We start from the raw sequence: 27130 nt of genomic DNA on the forward strand, positions 1-27130 counted from the left end.
AATCAAGTAATTTCCTAAGAACAAAATGTTTCTTCAATTCCTTCTTTTCTTTCTTCCTTCTTTCTTTCTTGCCTTTCTTCTTTCCTACTTTGAGTACTTAGAACTTTTGTTTGAAATACTTGTATAGTTTCTCACACTTTCTATTTACATTTTTAAACTCATTTTTATTTTACGTTTATGGTTCCAGTTCTCAGATTCCCCCATTTAAGGCCATTGAATTGCTTTGCCAAATTAATTCAGATCTTCTCTTGTTTAGAATAGATGCTTTTTTCTTCATAGTGAAAACTCTTCTAAAAACTGGTGAGTCTATGTCAAGTCTGAGTGTTTTCATGATGGGCCAAATTCATGTTTAAGTTGAATGTAATTTTTTTTAACATACTCTGATAAGCATAACATTTAAGACTAAGGATATCTATATTATCTATAATTCCTGTAATGTTGTGTGTTTTGTGTTCTAAATGATATATAGTTAGTGATAATCAGTACAAGTATTTTGAATTAGATTGTATCTCTATGTAGTGAACTCCTTTTCCAAGAGAGTTTGTTACAGTGACCTCTGGGAATGGCAAACTTTAAAACTGCTTTTGTATGATATGGAGTCTAGTTTGTATGATATGGAGTCTAAATATGCACAATATTGTAAAATGTGAAAATATTCCCCATGGACTTGTCTCCAAAGCTGTTATTTTCTCTGCTCTACCCATGGTGGGAAACAAATATGTATTCAGGAAATAAATTGTACTGTTATGAAGTCATTGAGTGTTTTCTGACTATCTTATTGCCGCATTCAGCAGTGGAAGATAAGTAGTTAAAAATCCAGCTGAGATGATTATTTTTTTTTCCTGGCTGGGAAATGCATTAACCAACTACACATTATCTATAGAATGAAAATGCACATACTGCATTGGAGTCCTGGCAGCACCGTTAAGACTAACTCATATTTTCAACTAGGATCGACCATTCAAAACATAGTTACATTGAGATAATAAGGGAAAAATTTTAAATATAACATTATGTTTATGGAAAATGCTTTTAACATTGCTGAGAAGCTCTCAATTCTCTGACTAGTGATTAAATCTGCCAAGGAGAAACAGTCTTTAGTGTATTGTCTACAGTTGTTTAGTGTCTTAGTTTTTAAAAAAATCAAAAAAAAAAAAAGAAAGTAAGAAAAAAAGAATGCCTATCTCAGGTTTCATGAGAGCAAGACAACTAGATTTGTTCTAAAACTTACTCTGTGTGTGCGTGTGTGCGTGTGTGTGTGTGTGTGTGTGTGTGCGTCTAAATGCTTCTTATTCATATATTCCTGGGGAACATTACGTAATTATTGTTATGCAAAAAGAAATAAACTGAGCAAAACAAAAATAGATAAAGTCCCTCCTCTGCTCCCAAGGATGGGAAGCACATCAATAAAAAGCCGCAGTGCAAATGTAGGGTGGGCTTTTTTTTTTTTTTCCTGAAAAATTCCCTCCATTCTTGACTCTTTTTTTCCTACTTTTTGCCTCTTCCCTTCTCTGGGTTGGAGAACCAGGGTTGTCTGCAAGAAAGACTCCTCCACTGGAGGCAGCCCCGCGATCAGGTCTCTCTCTCTCTGCAAAATAACAGCCTGTGATCTTCTAGTTAGCGCAGTTAATAATTGGTTAAGAGACATGTTCCCCCAAAAGGCTGTTGCTCGTGGCCCCTTCCCAAAGCCATCTCTGCCGCCCCATCCCATTTCTTTCCTTCCCCCCACACCCCCCGCCCGCCCTCCGTGCCTCAACTTCCTCCTGAAAATCGGTCTCGCCCAGCCCGGCACAGCCTGTATCGAGTCCTCCTAGCAGCCCACGGAGCCCGCCAGGATGCGCTCGCTGGGGGCCAGACGCACATGTGGGAGAGGTCCCTGTGTGTGCACCGTGCCTGGACAGCAGGGCTGGGGTGTGTGTGGGGGGGGGGGGGAGGGAAGGTGGTGGAGGGGGGGGGTCCTAGCATCCTCTCTCGCCCTCCTCCCCACCCCCCCTCCCCCGCCGCGGTGGGGGCGGGGACCTCCCTCCGGGAAGGCGGCCAGCCTGAGCGCCCCGCAGGTGCAGAGGCGCCCGGCGCGCAGAGAGTTAAAAGGCCCCACCGCAGCCATCGCTGGGAAAAGTTGCGGTGGCGCGTGGCGAGTCCAGGCGGCGCAGTCCCCGCGCCGCCCTCTGGCCCACTCCCCACTCGCCGAGCCGGCTCCGCGGCGGCGGCGGCGGCGGCGGCGGCGTTGGGGCGGGCAGTGAGGAGCGGGCGGGCTGACGTGGGACCCGCGGCAGGCAGCCCAGGCTGCAGCGCCCGCCGCGCGGCGGAGACACTTCCCGATTCCAGCCCCGACGCGCGGCCGCCGGCGCCAGGCTCAGCCTCCCCGCGCTGCCCCGGAGCCTCCGCGCTGCCCCGGAGCCTCCGCGCCGCGCGCCTTCCCCCTCCGCTCCCCGAGCCAGCGCTGTTGGTCCCGCCAGCCGGCCGCAGGATGCGTGCTTCGGGGCGCCCGGGGCTCTGAGACTCCCCCTCGGATACACACGTCTGGCCGTTGCTGTTGGATCCTGGGGTTTTGTGGGAGGGGGTTGTTTTTTTGAGGGGGGGATCTTTTTCTTTCTTTCTTTGAGGGGTGTGCTTTGGGGCTGTTACCCTGATGTAACTCCCTTCTCTTTTTTGGAATGATGGGGATCTTTTTGGCGTATGTTGGATTTGTTTTCTTTTCCGTCCTATATGTACAACAAGGGCTTTCTTCTCAAGGTAAGTCTGTGCTCACTAGGAAAAAAAAGAATGTACATTTGCTTGTGGGGTGTGTGTGTGTGTGTGTGTGTGTGTGTGTGTGTGTGTGTGTGTTACACCCAAGAAATGGACAGGCAGGGGTAGAGCTGGTTCCCAGCAAGTGACAGTCGGATGAGGCTGTATGAATAGGGTTCTGTTTGGCTTTTTTTTTTTAATTTCCCCTTTAAAGTTTATTTAATTGTGAAAGAGCTAGGGTTGAGGGGAAAATCTCCATCTCAATTTCTCATTGTCAGTCAGTGCTTGGCCAGGAGTTGAGTTCCTCAGTGATCACCAACACAGGTGTGTGTGTGTGTGTGTGTGTGTGTGTGTGTGTGTGTGTGTGTGTGTGCAAGCACAGAGTAACCGCTTGTGCATACATAATCATCGCGAACACAAAGCTGGATATAAGGGGGGGGGGGGAGGTTCCGCTGACAGTCCTCGTTTCCCATGCAGGCAGAATGGGCTCTAGGGTCTTCCTTTGCCTGGGTCCCTGTCTTCGTTTGCATGTGTGTTTATCTAAGGACCCCTAAAAAGATTGCACTTGCATTCATTACAAGCAGTGGGGGAGGGGGCGCCTGCTGAACCCGGACCCCAGTTGTTTGGGACCTCGCAGGCTGCAGTGACCTCTTCAGCACCACGAACAGATCACATCCCAGATGCTAGAAAACTGCATCACTTCGTTCGGCGGCACAAACGCCCTGCTCCGCCTTTCAGTGTGAGCACAAGAGTCCTTTGCAGATCAGACTGGCCCTCCTCATCGCTCCCATTTCCGTACAGCACTCGTGCCTCCGCTCCCGCCCCTCTTCCAACCCCGGAGGCTAGTTGTCATAAAATTCTAAAGAGATACTGATGGCAGCTATCTTTAAGAAGCTCCAGCAGCTGTGCCTCCACCCCAAATCATTCCTGCAGTGCCCCCAGCTCTCTCCTCCACATCCTTTTAGGGAACCATTAGCCCTTTGCAAAGTATCCCTGAGGCAAGATACGCACAACCCAACCGTGTTGTTAGACGGATAAGAGTATTCCTGATTCACGAAATGCCTGCAAGGAAAACGGGGACATTTTATTTTTGTGAGTTTTTCTGTTTACATTAAATGTAAGGGAATCTTACAAACTAACAATGGTAAGGTTGGTAATGGAACAAATTTACAAATTCTCTGGGGGTGACTTTTAGATCATCTTTAATCCGAACTGAATGAATCTGGGCATAAGATTGTGTTACATCCCAAGATATATGACAGTTTAGTACACAATAGCATCATGGGAACATATGAGTTATACATGCATACACATACATACATGCATATTTGTAGGTATATTTAACTCACCAAGTGTGCAGTTTGTTTCGCAACTGTTTGGGGAACATAGTGGCTAATCACTGTTTTTGATAAATCAGGAATGTGCATTTTGACAGATAATCATAATCCACTCTGCAACACAAACCCTCCAGTTAGTCATAGATTGTTTAGCGACTTAGAGGCAAGAAGCTGTCCTCGTATATCAACTTGACAGATGGTCTAAATTGTACCTCACTGAATCTCTCCCAGTAAGTTTTGCAGAATACTGCAATCTGACAAAAGGTGTTTGGATCTAACTCTGGGCAGCTTTGGCCAAGAGAGTTATTGGCAAGCTTGTTAACCTTTCCATTATCTGGACTTGATCATCAACAAAGTGATTGAGGCATGATACCAAAAATAAGACAAGCAAAAATGCAAAGAACGGGAGGGGGAAGCCCAAACAATCAAGAATGTCATCCAAGGGTTGTTGTTGCTAGTTTATTTCTGCATTTTGTTTGGTTTTGTGTTTTCCTTTTAAGTCCGACATTGTCAAGAGGGATGTAGATGTGCCAAAAGCATGCACTTTTGTTTTGCAGCAAAATTTACTGAGTTTCCGAGGAACGTGACGGCAACCGAGGGGCAGAATGTGGAGATGTCGTGCGCATTCCAGAGCGGCTCAGCCTCGGTCTACCTGGAGATCCAGTGGTGGTTCCTGGGAGGACCCGAGGACCTAGAGCCTGGGACTGAGGCAGCCGGAGCACAGGTAGTGCAGCCCAATAGTCTACAGGGCCCCTAGGCCTGTCCCACTCGATCTTCAGTGCTCTGGATGTCCAATGTAGGACCCTGCCCAAGATACTGCCCTGTGAGCCCCCTAGGGACGCCCCTTGGCTCATCGATAATGAGCAACACCCAGGGATATTAAAGAGTGAGCCTGGATTTGTCCTGGGGACAGTAAGCCAAAACCACCAGGAAAGTCAACGCTTTGGGCTTTTCTTGGTTCCCTCTGGGCATAGTCTCCTGCTCTACTACTAGTATTGATTATCATTAAGATGTCCAGGATGGCACTACTTTCACAGACAGCAGGGTGGGGGAAGGGAAGCTTCCAGGTGTCCCCACCCTGCCCCTCTCTCTCTTCTAGGCCAGTTCTTCGAATCTTATCTTTGAATAGGGGAGTTGGGGTGGATTGGGGAAAGGAGAATGTAGGAAAGAGGGAGAAGGAAGAGGAGGGAAGAGAGGAGTAGAGATGAAGGCAAAGGGAAAAGCAGGGGAAGGGAGAGGAAGAGAGAGGAGAGGAGAAGGGCGGGGAAGAAAAGAAAATGAGGAGAGGAGGGGGGAGAGAGGAGATATGGGGAGGGAAAGGATAGAAGGGAGGGAAGAAAAAGGGGAGAAAAAGAGAGAGCCAAGGGGAAGAGAAGAGAGACAAGAGGCTGTAGACAGGAGAGGAAATGGGAAGGGAGAGAGAAGAGGAGGTGGGGAAAGGAGAAGGGAAACGGGTGAAGCTGAGCGGGAGAGGGTGAGGACACACAGCGGAGACATTTGGAGCAAGAGCCTGATGTAACAGAGAGAGAAGAGGAAAAGTCCGTGCAAGAGCCACCACAAAAATACAGAAATTGGCTGGTGAAAACTTTCACCCACACTCCCGCCCCACCCACCTTTGCGTCTGTCTGTCCCAACCCTTGCTGCAACTCGCAGTCCTGATCGGACTAGAAGGAAGACTGAAAACACCCAGCCCCGTCTCGGCGCTGGGGTGCTGGGGTGTCAGGCACAGAGACTACAGGAATTGGGGAGGAGGTGCGGGGTGTGCGTGAGGGAACAGGAGACAGCAAGGCTTAGGGCAGTACCAACGGATTCGAGGTCGATGAGGCCGCCTTCCTTCTCTTTCTGATTCCTATGTCAGTGTCACCCCAACAAAGGCTGGGTCTTGCCTGGCAGGCTGAGAGCTGAGCTGAGGTGCCACGCGCCAGGGACTCCCCGGGCTCCCGGAGAACTTAAGCATTTGCATCCTTGTCCCGCAGGTGGAGCTCTTACCCGACAGAGACCCGGACAACGAAGGGACCAAGATCAGTGTGAGTGTCACAGGGACTGGCCAGGGGCCAGGGCACATGCCCCAGTGAGCGCCCATTAATAGCCAGGGGATTTTAGGGGTCAACGCCTGTGAATTTATTTTCCCTGAAGAGGGCAATTTTGCAAATGCGATGGGACACCCGGCTGTCTTCTGCTTACTTCGTTAAGTACATTAAAAAATGGAAGGAAATGGAGAGTCCAATACATAAAATTACATTTTAAGCGTGTAAATAGGTCTCTAAGGGGGCTAGAGACATATTTTTGCTATCCTAGGAGGTTGTATGATTCTCCTCTTGTTTTTGTAGCCGCCACATAAACATGAGTGGCCGATTGCAATGTTGAGATCCATTCAGCATTATGGAAATAATTATTCTTTAATAAGAAGCAGAATAGCAGTATGCTAAAATTCCTACGAAGGAAAACATAAACAGTAACTGGATTTTGAAACTGTGATTCAATACAGGGGTTCAATTTTAGGTGTCATTCACAGTGCAATTAATGCATTTCTAATGCTGATATTCAAAATTACAAGAAGCTGAAAGTAACTACACATCCAAATCCTTTAGGAAAAACAGTTGACTTACTGGAAATATTAAAATGTAGTTCTACACCTTTGGCTATGGCGTTTAGTAATTTTTTTTTGTAAAATGAGGGACACAATGAGAATGTTGTTTTATTACTATACCTTAAATGAAACCAGGTAGAGTCATTTTATATTAATAATCTTGATTAGTAAAGGTATTTTAACTCCTGGAAATAAAATAATTATATAATGCAAAAGGAGGAAATCTGTCGAACATGAATATGTTATTTATATTTGGTCGTAGAAATTTAAAAATCTGACATCTGTCTACATTCCAAAAGGAAATTTATATTGAAATTCTTATACTAACATAAGAGTACAAACATATAAAATTGGGATTCCATAACTAAAAGTGTAAAAACACACTGTACACAGAATCAAAATCTGCTTTGAATGTGTAATCTCAACAAGGAAGAAGTTTCAAAAAAGATAAAAATACAAGCCAGAAACTCCTATTTATAACTCACCAAATCACCAGCTTTTCAACATATCTCATTTTGAATTATTCTTGTATCAGATATGGTCATTTTTATCCAACATTATATTGGTAAAGTCAAATAACTGCTTTCCATAAGTACTTCATTGTTTTTTTGCATGCACATATAGTTGGACAGATTGCTGGTTGAATAGTCAATGTTTACATTCTGCCCATGTTTATCATAGGTCTGCCCAGTGACAGACCTATGAAACCACAGACATACGATGTACAGAAGTTCTAACACATGAGCTATGGCATGATTTCTAAAATGCAGGAAGATTAAAACAGTTCTGCATACAAACTGAGACAGAATATAGTTCATCTCCAGTGTGCCCACTGAGTAACCTTGAACATATTTCCTAATTATTAACTTAGAGCTCCTGAGGAACTTTTTATAAGATACCAATAAGGTCATACCCCTTTCATATGAAGATTCAAATATCTCTGCATTAAGCTGAGCAGAAATGATTTTTTAACAACTATCATATGACTCAAATGTACAGTCAGTGTTGAGAATCACTGGCTCAAACCTTCTAAGCTTCAATCTACTGTAAAATGAGGCAATAATATCAGAAGTACTTTGATTACCTTAAACTTTACAGGAGTGTTAACCCAGATGATATGTTGACTTGACTTCTAGCATAGCATTAGTAGATTTATGTGTAATTCTGCATCCACATAAATAATTATGGAGGTGGTCCAAATCTTAGAGTCTGTTTGTTACACATCTATACACATCTCTATATGTAAAAAAAAGACAAAACAAAACAATGAATGTTTCTTGGGTATTTGTAATCATATATGGCCATTTGAAACTCTTGTCAGAATAAGTATAAAAATAAGTACATTTCTGCCTCATACTTCACTGGTTTTCTCTTTCAAATTCAACCAAATCTATAAGTTCTGAATGTCTAATGAAATCTATCTTTCTGTCAATAATAGCATATGAGATAAATCTGTTGTGATGATACATATATATTTTTACACTCTTATTGTTTTACATTGTATACTCATTACATATTAGATAATTATCTTGTCATTAATCTGGGATTCAAATTATTGGAAGAAATTAAAAAATCAACTTCAATTTTGAAAAATCAAATGAGGCTGTCCCAAATTCCTGTAATAGTTTGGGGTAAATGCTCTGAGCTGTAAGAATTCAGCTATAGAATTATCTATACCTGAGCCCTGCCATTTAATGACTACAGATCCACTGCATCAAAAGTCTAAAAAGGAAACAAGAAGTTGGTGGCTCAGGCCTATAATCCTAATTACTCTGGAGACTGAGATATGAGGATCCTGTTTCAAAGTTAGCCTAGGCAGAAAAATCAGTGAGATTCTAACCTCCAAGTAATCAGCTAAAACCCAGACAGGAGGCATGTCTCAAGTGGTAGAGCACTATCCTTGAGAGAAAAAGCCAAATGAGAATGAAAGTCCTTTGAATTCAAGCCCCAATACTTGTGCACATGCACGCACACACGTGCGTGCGCGCACACACACACACACACACACACACACACACAAGTTTGAGAAGGAAAATGCTAATATCCAATTCTATCTTAACTGTACCTTTAGTAGTTATCTCAATGTAAAGATAAAGAACACCCCTACCTAATCTGTTAAGACTAATAAAATAATGTGATCTCTCACATTTGAGGGAGGGATTCGTTTACAGCCTCCAGTGAAGAAAATTCTCTATCAGTTGTACAATGGGCCTGGCCGGTACATTCAGCTGAGTTAACCAGGCAGAGGCCAATCCCATGATAAGAAAGGGTTATTATTGGGATCTGGGAAACACTGCCTGGTTGCTTGGCACTTGCTGAATTGATCTCATTATCCCCATAGATTGAATGTAATATAACAAGTAAGATAAATAAGACCTTCATATCTGACATTAAAGATACAGAAAGACCTTGACAGTGTCCATGACACCAAAAACCCCTTTGACTTTCCAACAGTAGCAAGCTCAGGATAAACAAGGGGAACACAATGATTTGATGTAGCATTTTATTCTTTTTTTCCCTGCAATTTTCCAGACAGTGAAAGTCCAAGGCAATGACATCTCCCACAAGCTTCAGATTTCAAAAGTGAGGAAAAAGGATGAAGGTTTATATGAATGCAGGGTGACTGACGCCAATTACGGGGAGTTGCAAGAACACAAGGCCCAGGCCTACCTGAAAGTGAATGCCAACAGCCATGCTCGGAGGATGCAGGCCTTTGAAGCCTCGCCCATGTGGCTGCAAGATATGAAACCTCGCAAGAACGTGTCCGCAGCAATCCCCAGCCGCACCCACAGCTCTGCCAACCAACGAACGCACTCCACCTCCAGCCCTCAAGCGGTAGCCAAAATCCCCAAACAAAGTCCACAATCAGGTATGGAAAGCCATTTTGAGCCTTTCGTTTGGTCACTCACAAACTCTCCACAGAAAGTTCAGTGAAATAGAGTAGACACGTTTGCATTTGATGGCTTTTAAGATGAAATAAGGAGACCCGAGCCATGCAGAGCGCAAGGCTGGCCCGCTCAGAGGATGTGTTTGCCCCATTAGTCCCTGGCAAGTGCTTCTCACTCAGGAGATCTAAGAGCTGGACTCTTTTGTTCTTTCGGTATTTATACATTATAAGAACAATAAATCATGTGATGTTGGTTACATTATAAATGCATGTTCATTCTCTCTGCAGATTTATGTATCAATAATGACCTAAATTAAGAGCCTTTTACTTAATCAAAATGGAAATGAAAGAGTCACCACCACATCATGCACATTTGTAGCAACCCATCACTTTTAGCAGGACTATTCTCCAAGGGCTTTTAATTTTGGAGCAGGAACTTCAGCTGCCTGTGATGAAATTAATGAGGATGCTGAGAGGAAGTGAGAAGGGATGAAAGGCAGGGAGTGGTGCAGAGATAAAGCAACTCCTGTTGATGTGCCTGGGACTTCGATTTGGAACCTAAGTCACACATTTCCTAGATCAGCTGTGCAAGTTAAAGCAGGTCTCCTTGGCGGCATTGATTTATACAATCACTTGGCCAATGGGAGCTCACTGACGTTTTAACCTTGATGTGGGATAAAGGCTGCTTGGAACCAGCAGTCTTCTATGGGGCCCTATGGATGTCCTGATTTTCTTACAAACAGATTTAAAAGGTTATAGGCTAAAGGAAGTGTGAAAGCATTTAACTCACGATCCTTTAAGGTTTACCTTTTGTACTAGTACATCATTGAAGAATTATATAGATACTACTGTTGGTAACAGAAGATTATTTTGCAGATATTCAGAGTGTCTTCAGCTATTGAAAAAAATTGACCATCTCACTGGGTTATACCGGCTTATCCATCCAACCCGTCATCCACCCCCCAAACCCATACGTATACATCTCAAGAATCATCCTAATCAATATTTATTTGATATATATGGAATGTATACATTTATACATAGACATATATGTCTTTACATTCTTGCTTATGGACAATGCTTTTCTAAAGTGTATGTCACGACTATGGGTAGAATTCACTGTTACAGCATTTCCTTCAGTTTGCTGAGGCATTCAGTTTAATCCAAGCATGGCAAAAAAAAAATGAATACCTAAATAAAATAAACTAATGTTTGTCAACATAGATTAACTCTTTATGCTTTTTCCTCTAAAGGGTGTGATTTGTAGGTTTGACAGGGTGCTGGATGTGGTCCCCAAGAGCTTGCATTAACTTTAATGTGGACTGGCAGTTCTCCATCCTGCCTTGGACCTGGCAATGTCTCAGTCTGAGCCTCTCATAAGTCCAGTTTGCTTGTTTCTTGTTTTTTCTTTTCTCTTCTCCTTCCTTTTTTCTCTAAATTTTGGTTTGGTTTTTATGAAGAGTGCTCCTAAGTGCTCTCCCTTAGCTTTTACTGCTCAAGTCTAGCACTCTACTACTTGAGCCACAGTTCTATTTCTGGTTTCTTGGTGGGTAATTGGAAATAAAAGTCTCAGGAACTTTCCTGCCCAGGGTGGCTTTGAACCATGATCTTCAGATCTCAGCCTCCTGAGTAGCTAAGGTTATAGGCATGAGTCAACCAACACCCAGCAGATTTTGTATTATTCTCCTTGTTATCACCTCCTTTTTCCACAAATTAAAAAAAAAAAAACACCAGAGCTAGCAATGATTTTATTGTTTATAAAGTTATATATAGTTATTCCTACCTCCATTACAATTCTGTAACCACTGTTTGATAAGGATTTGATGTCTTGAAATCTTCTGTATCTCTTTTCCATGCTACCAAATAAAAAAAGCAGCTAGAAGCTACATGAAGAATTATAGAGTGGCCTCCACCAAGAATTTACTACCTAATTAGTTAGGACTCCAAATCATAGAAGTGAAATTATTAGCCTGCATTGAATATTCCAAGCTAGAGAACATAAATCCTTTCTGTGGAATAAAATCGAAGAGCGGACCTATTCCAAATGAAAGAATCTAATCATAGAATGAAACATTTTGTTTCTAAAATGTTTTCTTTACCTATGGGATTAAACAATGTAGTATAAAAGTATATTGCATTTTAACATATTTTTTAGAGAATGGATTTCAATGATAAACTCTAGAAATCCTCAATTTTCAACCACAAGTTATTACTTGGTTTCTATCTCCCAGCTAGCTTTGCTCTTATGGACAACACTGTTTTCTTTCTAGATTTTACAGTCAAAGGAGAAAAGGAATGCTTTCTCATGGAAATCCTTTAAAAATCTTTTGCACTGAAACTTAGTATGCTCAGAACAATTAATAATTTGGAATATCTCAAAATATTTAATATTTTCCTTTCCACCAGTGGATACTGTAAAACATTTTGTCTCCCTTCATCAAAACTCTGAAAACTCTCTTTCAGAAGCAGTTATTCATTCTCTGCTTGCAAATTATTACATATAATACAGTACCTGGGATAAACATTTATATATTATATTTAATAGATACCCATATTTTGCTTTATGTCTTCATACTACATTCATTGTAATATTCATATCTGGCTTTCTAGTTATATATTACATTCACTTCCATACTAAGATCCTGCTTTATAGTTTTGCTTTACAAGTTTCCATATTATATTCAAATAAACTTATTTTGATGCCCATGCTTCACTTATTCATTCATTTCTTCATTCTCCAACCTATTAGGAGCTTATGTGTGAGACCCAAAGACAGAAAAATGGAAGATACTTATTTTCTTCCAGGGGTTTATATTTTTAGTTTGTGAGAAGACAAAATGTTTGTGAATTCTGTAAATCATACTTTTGTAACTCTATTAGAAGCAAGACATGGTGTGGATATAAAAATTAATATGTTCAGTGTTCTTCTTCATGGCTTTCACTCTCCACACCTAGTTTTTGTCTAGTTAACTCATGGACTTTTCTGCCCAGGTTGGCTTTGAACTGTGATTTTCCAGATCTCAACCTCTTATAGGTAGGATTACAGATATAATCTGTGACCAGCTCACATTATAATACTGCGTCATTAAAAAGTGATCTAGGGAAGTGGCATTGTGTCCGAAGCAGTACAGTGCTCACCTTGAGCACTCGCCTTGAGCTGAAGAGAGTAGGGACAGTGCCCAGGCCCAGAGTTCAAGCCCCATGACCGACAAAAAAAAAAAGTGATCTACTTGGCTTTTTCTTTTTATCATATTTTTCACATAGTTGACTATTAAGACTAACACACTCGATTCTAAACTCATACTATTTTCCTGTCAAGTAACTTATTTGCCTAGCAAAGAAAAATATTAGCTGAAAGTAACTTCACATAGAATTTTCAAATTGCCATAAAATTAATTAAAATATCTCCTCTAAAACAAATAGATCATCTATGACCTATATTATCACAAGAAAGATTAAACTATCATTTAATATGGCTCATGCTCTTTTTTCACATTTTTTCTCGAATAATATGCATGCGAATGTCTCCTCCTTCATGAAGCTATTTCATTTATCTTTATACATTCCTTCATAAATGGAAAATAATTATAACTTTTTAACTTTTAAAAACACTTCTATTTCCTTCTACTTCCACTTTGTAACCAATAATTACAACCAAAATAAAATAGAAAAATAGTAAAGCAAAAGATAAATAAAACTTGGCTTTCAAAGTTTCTTGTTCCCAAGTTTTTGAACTCTCTCCAGATACACCTTGATTCCTCCCTTGTTTTTATTAGCAAATACTTAAAGCTTAGGAAGACAAAGAAATGTGGGGTTTGTTGTTGTGGTTGTTGTTGTTTCTGCTTGTTTTGTTTATTTTTTTGTCATGGGGCTTGAACTACAGCCTGGATGCTCTTCTGAAGGAGTAATGATTTGAAAAAATATATAAGAGAAAAGTAAATTGCATGCAATAAAGCCAAAAATAAAATTCAGTGAGTTTTAGATCTGTACAAATAGTTATCCTAAAGAGACCACTCAGTTTACATTCTCTTCTGGGAATTCAGAGCTACAGAAATGTAGTAAAGGTTGAATAACTCGATATTGCAAAATTAAAAATACATGTATGTGTATAAGTATGTATTTCTGACACATTTTACCATAATGATATCATAAACCATATTTTAGCTATATACCAACATTTATATTTTAGCTATATACCAACATTTAAAGGAAACACAAAACAAGTAAAGTAAAATTCATTTGAAATGATCCACAAACTGTATTATTCCATAGCCTTAATACAGGGAGATAATACACAAACTTCTTGGAGACCTAAAGTACTACACAAATATGAGGTATTATGAAGCATCATACTTTATATGGCAAGATAAAATTAATGTATTACAAATGCAATTTTATCTTTTATATGACCATGGCTATACATTTGTGGGACAAATAAAGGTAGTATTCTTTCTCTGTGGAAAATAAAATAAAAAGGATATGTGAAAAAGCCAGACATGAAAATAGAAGCTAAAGAAATGTTCTGTACATGTTCTGGGGAGTAGGAATCCCCAATTCTAGCTTCTTGGCTGAGACAAGGAGAAGGAAGAATCTTTATAGTCATGAGTTCAGCTGGATGTAGGAAGTCCCAGGATGTCTACCAGTATGAGATGAGTTAGTTGGCTTTACACAGTGAGCTTGAAGACCTTCAGTTACAGCCCCCAAATATTTTCTACTTGTTTCTTTCTCTCTCATTGAAGATCCCCAGTTGTTTCAGAAGCTGTATTTCTCCTCCATAGACCTCTGCTACAATTTTCCTCTGCTCTTTGGCTTTTCTTCTTCTCAGAAACAAGCTAACAATGCTGAGAGCATGGTTACGTAATGCTTTCTCCATCTCCATCCTGGTTGAGTCAGATATCAGGGTGCGTATGTCCCCTCCTCCCCCAAGAGAGACCACATGGTGTTCTGTTGCTCCTTCGTTGTGTCCCAGTCTCACGACATTTCTCTCTGGTTTGTCCAAGGCAAATGTTCTCCTTCAAGTCACTGGAGTCTACTAAATTCCCACTTCCCATACCCCCTGATACAAGACAGTATTTTCCTTGAACACTATGTTTGGCATTAACCTTCTTGTCTCTTTTGTCTACTTAAGCTGATTGCCTGTTATTGCCTCTTACCATGTCCCTGTTACCTTTCTTAAATTCCCCTCTTTATTATTTTTTTAATGTTCACTTTTAGCTAGAACTTGAGTTTGACTCTGGGCCTTGGACTTGCTTGCTCATAGTTTGTGCCCTATTACTGAGCCACACCTCCATCCTAGTTGTTGTTTCTTTTTGCTGATTAATTAGTAACAAGGACTTCTCCTCCAGGGTGGTTTCAAACAAGATCTTCCAGATCTCAGTCTGCTGACTAGCTAGGATTAGAGATGTAAGATACCAGCTCCTAGTTCTCAACTCCTATTTAATATCAATATCATTCTTTTCTCATTCTTGATTTACTAATACTATTTTTCCTATAGTTTTAACGCCTCACTTTTCCTTAGGAGATTTTCTAGTTCACCTATCTATTTTTACTGACTTCTTTTTGGGGCAGCAGACTACCATTTATTATTTTCCCCTCAACATCCCCACCTATTCTTCCTGTAAGTCCTGTGGAAGGTTAAAGATGGTCATACAATTGTTGACACTCCACCTCTTAAGATACTGATATCCTTCCCTTGCAGCTCGGGCTATTTTGGGACTACTTTGGCCAACAAGGTATGAGGACATGATGCTGTGCTAATGCTATCATTCAAGGAAACTGGCGGCTTCTGCCATGAGCTTTCAGAAAGTTAGACACCCATACAAGAATTATAACTATCTTTTTATTATTATTATTATTATTATTAAGTTTTTTATTGTGAAAATACCGTACAGAGGGCTTACAATTACATGAGCATGGTATTAAGTAATTTCTTATCAAGCATTGTTGTCTCCTCCTTTGTTTTTCCCCTGCCATCCCTGCCCTCCCATCCGACTACCCTCCCTGCCCCAAAGTTGTAAAGTTCATTTTCCAGCATAGCATTTTGTCCATCTCATTGTTGCAATGGGTCCACCTGTATCCCTATTTAAACAATTTGTTTTTTCCTTTTCCCTCCCCAAATTATAGCAACATCAAATACAGTGAAAAAAAAGGGTTATTCCATGGGAGAGGGACATACCAAAAAAAATATGGAACGCATCACGAATTTGCATGTCATCCTTGTGCAGGGGCCATGCTAATCTTCTCTGTATGGTTCCCATTTTAGTATATGTGCTGCCAAATTGTAACTATCTTAAAGGCATTTCCTGAGTAAAGTCCCTGCCAATGCAGTAGGCACGGGAATGGGGATCACTTTGGAGTTTTTTCCAACCTGAATCTAGCTCAGCTCTGTTGTATTACTGTCCAGCTCGGCCCAAAGAGCACAGAATAGTGTGGGTCAAAATAATTACCTTTCATCGATAGGTACGGGGTATTAGTGCTTGTTTCATAACAATAGATTGGGCACAGAAAATGCAGATATTCAAAGTTGAATTTTTCGCTCTAGCTTTTACACCAAAAACATAAACACCCTTCTTCTTCGGTTCTCAAACTTTTAATTACAGTTCCTGTGGAAACCTTGAAATTCTTCTTATCTCCTTTCCTTCTCTGTCAGTTGCTGAATTAGCCATTCGGTCTGGTGATTTTTTTTTTCCCCAAAACATCCTTAAGAAAACAAACAAACAAAAAAATCCACACATCTTTTTCTCCCTGGCACTGGCGTTATTCTTGACATAAATCGTTTGCTTTTTTTTTTTTTTTATAATAGCTCTTAGTATTCTTTCAGTTTCAATTCCAATATAAGTAACATTCACATTAGCCCATCTATAATATAATTACTGTTTCCAAACAACACCACAAATTCTCTAGTTGAATTTCTTGTTTCTTTAGAGTTTATTGTGTTCACACTGATTCTTCTTGCTTGCTATTTCCTGAGCAGTTTTAGGTAATGCCTTGTTTCTGCAACTCTATAAACGCTGTTCCTCTGAGTCTTTTCCCCCGTGTTGAATTCTACTCAAATGCAAATTGTTTGTGAAGCTGTTCCCCATCCAAGTTTCCTGCAGCAATTTATTCTTGCTTCCTAAAAGCCCATGTTGTGCCCTGCATTGTAGTGATTGCAGCTTGAGGGTGGTTTGTTGTTGTTGTTGTTGTTGTTGTTGTCATCATCGTCATCGTCATGGTCATCATCATCATCATCATCATCATCATTTGTTTGTTTGTGCCTGTCCTAGAGCTTGAACTCAGGACTTGCATGCTGTCCCTTAGCTTTTCTGCTCAAAGCTCACAGCTCCACTCTAGCTTTTTGTTTTTTTTTTAAATTGGAGATGATAAGATTCTCACAGACTTTCTTGCCTAGACTGGCTTTGAACCACACGTATCAGATCTCAGCCTCCTGAACAGCTAAGATTACAGGCATGAGCCACGAGAGTGCCTGGCTGTAATTCTCACTCTTAGTGCCTTAAATCCTACATTCCAGGAAATTCCTCAGTTTCAGGCAAGCCAGGATAAGGACTGTCCTAACTGTAACTTGCCTACAGATATTTATACTTGCAAGAATCGAAGAGAAATCTAAATGCATAGGTCAAATGGAAATCTTATCTGAAGGACAAAGAAAAAGAGAGAAGAACAATTTATATTCTTTGTTATATATTTCTTTGTGTGGGGGGAGTACCAGGGCTTGAAAACAACAGCCTCTCACTCTTGCTCAGCTTGCTTGTTCCGGCTCTTGGTGTTCTATCTCTTGAGTCATATCTGCAACATGACTTTTGCTGGTAAATTGGAGATGGGCTTTTCTTTCTGGCTGGCTTTGAACAGCAATTGTGAGATCTTAGCCTCCTGAGTAGACAGGATTACAAGTGAGAGCTTCCAGCCCTCAGCTATATTCTTTTTCTTATCATTCCGCTTTCATAAACAGATAACTTTGCCGCAATTGCAAACCTGATAAAAAAAAAATCCCAAAAGTGTTTCCCAAGAAATGAATAGTACAAAATACCATGCTAGAATTTACAGGAAGCCTATGAAGTATTCTCAGATAACCACTACATTTAGCATCCACTGTCAGATATTGAAGGACCAGAAATAAGCATTCTATGTTCATAAATTGTAGGAATTGCTAGCATTAACATTTTTGTCTCTTTTATTGTTGTTTAAGACACAAAGAATTATTCTTCACTATGTATATATGGTGTGTGTGTATGTATGGCGTGTATGTGTGTGGGTGTGGGTGTGTGTGGCTCCAAAGTATTCTTTTAGAGATTGGCTAGTATGTTTTTGAGGGTTGAGGTAGACGTTTGCAAAGTGTGGCTTTGTGACTAACAGCTGGTCTTTGTGAGAAAGCTGGCATGGTTAAAGTTGCCATTTTAAGGTTGCATGTGTAGAACCTTCAGTCACTCAGCAGGAAGGCTGACTCTCAGTATGCCAAAATATGATTACTGTGTTTTCACCATGATACGAACCTGAAGAAGCTCAGAGCTCACTGGAGCGCCTCTGCTTCCCATAAACATGGCAGCTGTCCATATGTGGCCAGATTCTGCAGGAACAATCTGCAAACAGAACTCAGGGAAGAGAGAGAGATGAAGGGCTGAGTCTCTTACAAAATGTTGATACTTCTGCTTAATATATTAATAACTGGGCACTGTGCTGAGGTAGAGAGCTCGTCGTGTAATTTAGACCTTCATGTTGATTTTGGTTTAAATGATCCAACTTGGCTGCTTACACAGGTTAAATTAATTTGATCATTGTAATCTCATCAGTTAAATGGCCACTATGCAAACCAAGCGCCTATGAGTAAGGTAAGAAATACAGTTGAGGCAATGATTTTACAACACTGGTCAAGGAATTTGTCACAGTCATAGCTGAACCAGAGTTATGGAGAGTCAGAGTCTATACTTGTTAAGTTCTCCAGCAAGCCCTGTTTAACCCTCCTCACTGAAGCTCATTTCCTTGGCTGGGCCTGAAACATCCAAGCTCATCTGTTGGCTGCACAGACTTTTTGATTCGAGGTTGTCCATGTGATGGTTCACTTGGTTATCTATAACAGAAAAAATACAAAACAGGTTTTGCCAATGTCCTAAGCACCTGTCTCTGATGGCGTCACAGCCCTTGTGATTTTGGGAGGCTGTGATGGGAATGGACTTCTGGATATATAACCAAAGGGTTAAGAGATTGTTGGAAAGTTGTCTCCTGATTGGTCAAAGTAACACACATCCCAAAGGAGACAGTAAGGCAGGAGCTCCTCCCTCCTAATCCAGTCCCCCCGCCCTGGCCCCAGGACCCTTTATGCCCCTGAGGGATGGATAATTACTGTTTGCCCAAGCTTTGAAAGGGCATAAGGAAGATGGCAGATGCTCTGTAGAGCCTTGACTAGGCTATCAGCGCCGTCATATACAGTATGATGGAGAGGATAGTTCTCATCTCTGCTCTAGCACCCACAGATGGATCTGTTTCCTTACTTCTTACATGTGAATCCCAATACAATTCTCAGAGTTCCAAGACTCATACCTGAAATGATATTGATTTTAAGCTTGACACTTAATAAAATCCTTAATAACTGGTAATTAGTTACTTTATTAATATGACTATCATTTAAGGTGCTTAGATAGTATTACTAATGGCAATTAAATGGTGAGAGTACAGTTACTCAACCTATCCTGAGACTCCCCAGTGGCTGCTTGAACCCTAAAGACAACTACTGATTTATCCCCTTCTATCTATATACGAATGACAAAATTCAATTTATAAATTAGGTACAAGAGCCGGGTGCTGGTAGCTCAGGCCTGAAACCCTAACTACACAGAAGGCTATGATCTGAGGAATGTAATTTAAAGCCATCCTCTGCAGGAAAGTCCATGAGACTCTTATCTCCAATTAACCACCAGAAAACTGGAAGTAGAGCTGTGTTTCAAAGTGGTAGAGCACTAGCCTTAAGCAAAAAGAGCTCAGGGAACAGTGCCCAGGCCGAGTTGAGTTCAAGCCTTGGGACTAACAAAACAAGCAAATTAGGTACTGGAAGAAATCCATAACTAATGATGAAATTAGAACAATTATGCCATAATAAAAGTTACAGGGATTATGTCTCTCTTGATAGAAACAACACAATGGGGGGGGCAAGGTTGAGGGAGAAACAGGAGCGATGATTGGCCTTGGTAACAGATATGGAAAAATAATATAACTTTATATGATAGGAAGTGAGAAGGCTTCCACAATAAAGATATTTCTTTGTTTGACATGGAATGGTGAAAAGTTAGAGGAAGATTTGATTTTACCCTGGCTTATGTCTTACAATTTCTTATTTTTCCTCCTTTATTTACAATACCATTGTCTTTCCTCTGTATAACAACACTGAATCAGTCACTAGTTGTCTTTGACCAGTGCTGCATCTAGTATGTATACTTACTGCAAAATACAATTAGAACCAAACTGGAGGCATGCCTGAAGTTGTAGAGTGCCAAAAAATAAGTAAAAAAAAAACCAAAAGCTGAGTGAGTGAGCTCAGTTCTGGTACAAAATAAATAAAAAAGTAAATAAATATTTCTAAAGATTTTTAATAATTCAACCAAACAGGCAACATGAACGTGAAAACAGGATTATGTGAACTCTATTATTAAAATTGAATTAAAGCTTTCAAAAAAGATCTTCTGGGCTTTTTCTAAGTCACAAAATAATTATAAATACATATAAAATATACAGACTTCAGAAGGCTTAAAAAGAAAAACACTATGAGAGTAAATCTCAAAAACAGAAAGTTACAGTGTTGCTGGGTGCTGGTAGCTCACACATGTAATCCTAGCTACTCAGGAGGTTGAGATCTGAGGATTGCAGTTTGAAGCCAGCCCAAGTAATAAAAGTCCATGAGACTCTTATCTCCAATCAAACAAAGAAGCTGGGGGAAGAGGAGGAAAAGAAGGAGAAGCAGGAAGAAGAGGAGGAGAGGAGGAGAAGGAGGGGGGAGGGGGGAGGGGAGAAGGGGAGGAAGAGGAGGAAGAGTGGAGCTGTGGCTCAAGTGGTAAAGTGCTATCCTTGAGTACAAAGCTCAGGGATAGAGCCCAGGCCCAAATCTCAAGCCTCAAGACCATCTCTCTCTTTCTCTCTCTCAATCTCTCTCTCTCTCTCTCTCTCTCTCTCTCTCTCTCTCACACACACACACACACACACACACACACACATTATGGTCGATGATACCAGAGAGGTACAGATTCAGTCCTTAGATTCATAACTGGCCGCTTGTCACTTTGAATGAGTTACCCACAAATTATATGAACCTTAAGGGAGCCCTACTTTATAAAATTAATATGGCAATACTTATCTCCTAAGGAGCATATTAATCCAGAAGTGAAATAAGATTCTAAACATCTAGCAGAATAAACTAGCATGTGAGTTAGCTAGGCAATTCTTATTCTCTTGTTCTTTACTTGTTAGATAAGAAATATATTATTAAATTGCCACTATTTAAGAGGATAATAAAAGAACAGTTATAAAAATAAAGAATTAATATAATACTTGATGAGTTATAAGTGAAAAAATTATGGAAAAGAATTTTTTTATTTAATTAAAAAAAGAAAAGAAAAATCGTTGCCATTTACTATATATATATATATCCAAATGAACTCCAATTAAAGAGCAAAACAGAATTTTAAAAATCAAATATAGGAATATTATCATAAAACTAAGTACCTGAGACTTGGAAAGTTTAATATTATAAATGAAAGTAAGTTTTCCCCCAGGTACTGGTGGCTCATGCCTATAATGTTAGCTACTCAGGAGGCTGAGATCTAAGGCTTATGGTTCAAAACCAGACCAGGCAAAAGAGCTCTGAAGGTCTTATCTCCAAAGAATGAGCAAAGAGACAGAAGTAGAGGTGTGTTTCAAGTTGTAGAACACCAGCAGTAAGCTAAGGGACAGCACCTAAGACCTGAGTTTAAATACCAGTACTGGCATTAACTAAGTAAGTAAATAAATAAATAAACAAAATTTTCCTATAAGTAATTTAAAATATTGTTCAGTTAAATTTAATGAAAGTAAAATTTAAGGAATTTTAAGGAAATTTAAGGAAGTATTTGTGTCTGCCTTAGGAAAATAAGTTTATTGATATTCAAAATGAAGTGATTTTATATTCCACTCCAAATGATTTAGGGGAAATAAAAGTGGCCGTGTGATATAAAAACAAGATAAATGTACACATTTAAGTCAGTTCTCTATCTATCACAGCAATATCCAAACAGAAAAACAGAAAATCACATACATAGTATAGAATCTCCAGTAGCAGCAAAAAGAAAAAAAATATAGAAGGCATAATCATTTTGTAAAAAGGTAGTACCAAAAAGTATAAATATGAAGATCTTCCAGACAACTTACTGAGGAAGTTTAGGTTTGAATATATAACAAAATACAATTTGTGTTCAGAATACACAGTATTGTCAGATTTCACATAAGTATTTTTGTGATTGATTCAGGCTCAGTTAAAATCCTTAGTAGTTCTCCTAAAATTTGTCATCTTGGTAAATACTATCTAAGACTACAAGTATCATCAGGGTCACAGTAAGTCAGACATCTTGTTACATTTTCACCTGCATTGAGCTCTTATGAACTTTTACAAGGAGAATTTGGCAGCAAAAGTCAGTCACAGGGCTTTATTAACCCACAAGTCCCTGAAATTATACTTGTGGGAGAAAATTACAATGATCTGAGACCTGAGTCCCACAGAATTTTTTTCATAAAACTACACAATGCACTTTATGTTACATACAGTGACTATTTGCAGCATGTAGAACTATGTTTCAACAAACCATGTTTAATGACATTAGGAGAGACTTAATATAGCATGAATATAAAATACAAAACCTGTAAGAGAAAATACAGAGCAACAAAACTTTACATCAACTTGAACTATTGTTATAGAAAAAGAACTAGAAAACCCAGGGAGCTGGTGATTTACATCTGCAATCCTAGGGGATAGAGTTCGAAGGATTGGCGTCCAAAGCCAGCCAGGGCAAGAAAGTCCATGAGACTCTTATCTCTAGTCAACCACCAAAAAAAAAAAAAGACATGTGGAGCTGTGGCTTAAGTGTTTGAGCACTAACCTTGAACAAAAAAAGTTCAAGAACAGCATCCATGCTCTGAGGTCAGGCTCCAGGACTTTCACATACACACACACACACACACACACACACACACACCACAAATTTTGAAAATAAGAACGGTATATAAAGTTAGATATTAAAAATATATCAAAGTTAGAAATTAATTATTCTTTTAAATATATCCACAATTTTGTATGTATACCTTTACAAACAATAACATTCATTTGTTAACATAAAACAATCATTTAACATTTAAAATATTCAGTCCTAAAAATAACAGGCAAGCATCTCAAGGATAAAAAGAAGCAAGTCAAAATAATGGTGTGTAATTACAGAGTGCATAACAAAGTTTGAAGTATATACAAGTTATTTATATATACATGTTCACATAAATATATACATGTATACTAAAGAACTATTGAAAATAGCCTTATGAAGAATGCTTGTAGAATGAAGTTAGGAATATTATAAATAGAATGTCATAAACATATATATGACATTAAATATAAATTTTATATATATTTTTTTCTGGGTGTTGAGTGGAGAATCTGGCCACCAATTATTCTTTTTGCTTTTCGAAGCATATAAGTGTAATCTTGATGATTTATATTGATTACATAAGCCAAGTACATATAGCATTCATAAATATAGTATATAATCATTTATCTTCTCAGTTTTATGACTCACAAAGCCCTCAACTCAGTAAGATTACAATAATGAACAATGCATCATCAGTGCAAATATCAAAAAAATCAATATACAGGAAGGCTTAAAAATAATGGACATTTTTATTTACTCAATTGCTTTGGCAAGGACTCTGGGAGAAAAATTTAAAACAGATCCATTATAGGTGAACTCTTACTTAACCACATTCTTGAAATAAAGCAAATTTTAAAACCCAAGCATTATTAGTTCTCTTTTTATAAAGTAGAGAACTATAGTTGTTTATAAAATATAAAAGAAAGTGAGAATTATTACAGAATCTTGTCTTTCATCACAAACACTTCCTGCATGCTGTCTCTGAGCTTTTCTTCTCAAGGATAGTGTGCCAGCTAGTTTCTACCACAGCTCCACAGTGGTTAGAGCTAAGAGTCTCACAGACTTTTCTCTTCAGGCTGGCTTTAAACTGCAGTTCTCAGATATCTGCCTCCTGAATAGCCAGGATTACAGGGATGAACCACCAGTTCTTGGAAGTCACAAAAGTTTTAATGAAAATTAAATAATGTAGTCAGAAACCCCAAAATTCAAAATACTAATATTAGCTACTGTGCACTGAAGGAGTTCACGTAATAAGATCAAATCTGCTCTTATTTATTTGGATGTTGTATATGGCACACGCATCCTGAGCACCACCTTCTTTGGCCAGTTGTAAAATATTTTAATTTATTTGATTATACAAAATAATAGGGTTAAAAAGCTTTTTTTTTTTCATTTCTAGCACTGTAAATAGTTAATTTGAGAAATGCTACACATGGAGCACAAGTAGTAGAATCACAACTATTAAGTACAAAACAACTGCAGAACTTAAAAATCTCATTTTGCTCCAAACCACCTAAGAATAATTATAAATTGTCCGGAACTAGGAATGTGTTTTGGTATTTTGATGTTATTACAGTACCAAATGCTATACTTAACATGTAAATAAATAATATTTACATAAATGTTAAATAAATAAATGCTTAGGGACTAAAATATATGCTATGGTTTATATATAGTGCTAAATATTTATGAAGATTCAATTCTTCAGTTGCTAAATGTTTTTAAATCTGAGTTTTTTTATTTTAATGAGGAATTTTCTCTGTGGGCCTTGGAGATAGAAATCTATGACAATATGAGAAAGAGTGGGGTGAGAAGAGATTTTTTTTTATTTCACCAATTAGGGAGCAATATTCTAACAATATCTCAAATACTCAGCAAAACAGACTCCTACTTCCTCAGCATTGGAGTTATTACAATACATCTCTCTGTCAGCTTTATGTAATATTAAATAGTTCTAGTTATGGTGCACTCTGTACAAACTTCCTTATACAGGCAAACAACCTGCTCCCTGAGGAAAATGGGCTAAGTACACAATTCCTGCAGGGACTTCATCCTACCTCGATGAAAACCTTTGTCATTTTCTTCATTTCATAGGTCACCTTAATGTATTTAAGTCCTTCGTGATGTTTGTTGTTTTGAAAATTACAAGTGTAGCAAATGACATATGTACAATTCCTAATGTGGAGGGGGTGAGAGGTGTCAGCCAGTACTGGGGCTTGAACTCAGGGCCTGGGCACTGTCCCTTAGCTTTTTTGCTTAAGTATAGCATGCTACCACTTGAGCCACAGCTCTACTTTATGATGGTCAATTGGAACTAAAAGTATCACGAACTTTCTTGCTCAGATTGCCTTGAAACTGTGATACTCATATCTCAGCCTCCTGAGTAGCTAGGATTAAAAAGTAAGCCACAAGTAGCTGGTGTAATGTGGAGTTTAATTATTTAAAAAAGTCTAGATTAATATTGACCTTTACATTATGAATAAGGAGTTTGCTAATTCACAGTGATAGCACATATAAAGACAACATGTATAAATTAATTAAACAGCTTGAAGTATTTTCACCAGATTTATTACATGCCCAGTACATCTAGTACTAATTATAAACCATTCTTACTTGTAAATTAAAACAATAAATGTATGTACAATGAAAATTTCCTCCTATGAAATACTGTTTAGCTGGGCGCCGGTGGCTTACACCTATAATCCTAGCTACTCAGGAGACTGAGATCTTAGGATCACGATTCAAACCCAGCCCGGGCACAGAAAGTCCAAGAGACTCTTATAACCAGCAGGAAACCAGAAGTGGTGCTGTGGCTCAAGTGGTAGAGTGCTTGCCTATGATCTGAAGAATTGAGGGATAGCGCCCAGGCCCAGAGTTCAAGCCCCTCGACAGACATAAAATGAAAAAAGGAAAAACAGAAAGAAATACTATTTCCCACCAAATCATATTCTCCTTTTCATTTTATTAAAGCCATTCATTATATATACATATGCATACATAAATATGTATGTATATTGTATATATGTATATAGTTTGTGTGTGTGTGTGTGTGTGTGTGTGTGTGTGTGTGTGCTGACACTATAACTTGAGTTCAGGGAGAGTGTGCTGTCCTTTGTCGGTTTTGCTTAGGGCTGGCTCTCTACTACTTGAGCCATACCTCCACTTTCAGCTTTAGTGTTTAATTGGTGATAAGAATCTTATGGTCTTTTCTGCTATGGCTCACTTGGACTGTGATCATCAGATCTCGGCCTCCTGACTAACTTGAAATATACATGTGAGTCACCTGATGTCCAGTTTTACCATATATATTTTTAACGGAGTTGAGAAGGCATTATTTTCATTTACAAAAATTTTCCAGGTGAAATTATGACAAAATTAATTTGTAGCACCATAGTTCTAGAGTCCAAGATAACCAAGGGTGGAATCTCAGCTGAATTACCCACCTGAAGAGTAAAGCCAAATAACTTCTATAAACACTCTCAGCTGTAGTTCCCTAGCAATACAACGGATTATTTCAGCCTCATGGGGTCATTGATGGATGAAAAGAAACAAGAAAGATCACAAACTACAAGCTGCTTCTATTATAATTATCACATTGTCTATGCAAGATCAGGTTTTTATCCAGATGGGATATGCTGAGTTAGCATTCTCTGTCGTCTTAGAAGGAGAAGATAGCCATTTTCTTTGGGTCTTTTCTGGAGGAACTGCCATGAGTAGCTATCTTGAAAAAATGTAGGGGATCTGGTAGACAAAAAGAAAGTCTGGGAATTTCTGTGGTGAGGTGTCTTGTTATTTATAGCATCATTTAGATCTGGTGTTATGAACAACTAGACTTTGTCCCTCAGCTACAATAAAAAGGTCCTGGAACTAAAACAGACCTATGAATTTGCTAACCAAAGGTAAGCAAGACAAGAAATTTAAACAGCTGTTGCCCAAATGCTGGGCCTCAGTGATTTATACATTAGGTCAAAATAAAGCACATTTCTTTAAAAGAAAGAAAAGATTTCTGGAAGAAATTGGCACTGGGCCCTTAAGAATTCTAATGAAAAGATATTCTTCTGAAAAAAAATTATAGGGTAAAAATCACGCTATTATTTGACCTTTCCCCTGCTACGGTGATTAGAATGTGCAAACCTGAATAAAAAATACATTAAAACCTAGCTCGGCTGTTCTCACACAGTTATTTTCATTTCTAAGAGCAGACATGGGTAATAAAAAAGGGTTTGCGGGAGAGGTCTGTCTGCTACAGGAGAGGTAATGGGCAGTGGGTTGTTCTTCAGATGCTGAAGCTCATCACAAAGTGATCAGACTATTTGCTTTGGTATTGCAAAGGTGTGCTTATATAGGCTTGTCCATGTGATAGTCATGGACACATTCACTTTTATAAAACAAAGCTTCTGAAATCAGAACGCAGTGCCACAAGGGGAAAGAAATT

At 39.1% G+C, this 27130-nt stretch overlaps 1 protein-coding gene and 1 non-coding gene across 3 annotated transcripts in view; one reads left to right on the forward strand and one right to left on the reverse strand.

The window, feature by feature from the left end:
• Positions 1-2657: 2657 nt before the first annotated feature.
• Positions 2658-27130, forward strand: part of Vstm2a (V-set and transmembrane domain containing 2A) — a 29611-nt gene continuing 5138 nt past the window's right edge. For both annotated transcript variants that reach the window (XM_042685077.1, XM_042685078.1), the window contains exons 1-4: positions 2658-2736; positions 4625-4791; positions 6044-6094; positions 9190-9526. In XM_042685077.1, the coding sequence (XP_042541011.1) occupies positions 2658-2736; positions 4625-4791; positions 6044-6094; positions 9190-9526 (634 nt within the window). The remainder of the gene's footprint in view (positions 2737-4624; positions 4792-6043; positions 6095-9189; positions 9527-27130) is intronic.
• On the reverse strand, positions 15724-15829 carry LOC122112242. Its single transcript, XR_006148137.1, has one exon. It is a non-coding gene; the product is annotated as a U6 spliceosomal RNA (small nuclear RNA).

Source organism: Dipodomys spectabilis, unplaced genomic scaffold (assembly GCF_019054845.1).
Source record: "Dipodomys spectabilis isolate Male_0828 unplaced genomic scaffold, ASM1905484v1 ptg000092l, whole genome shotgun sequence".
Classification (NCBI taxonomy): Eukaryota; Metazoa; Chordata; class Mammalia; order Rodentia; family Heteromyidae; genus Dipodomys; species Dipodomys spectabilis.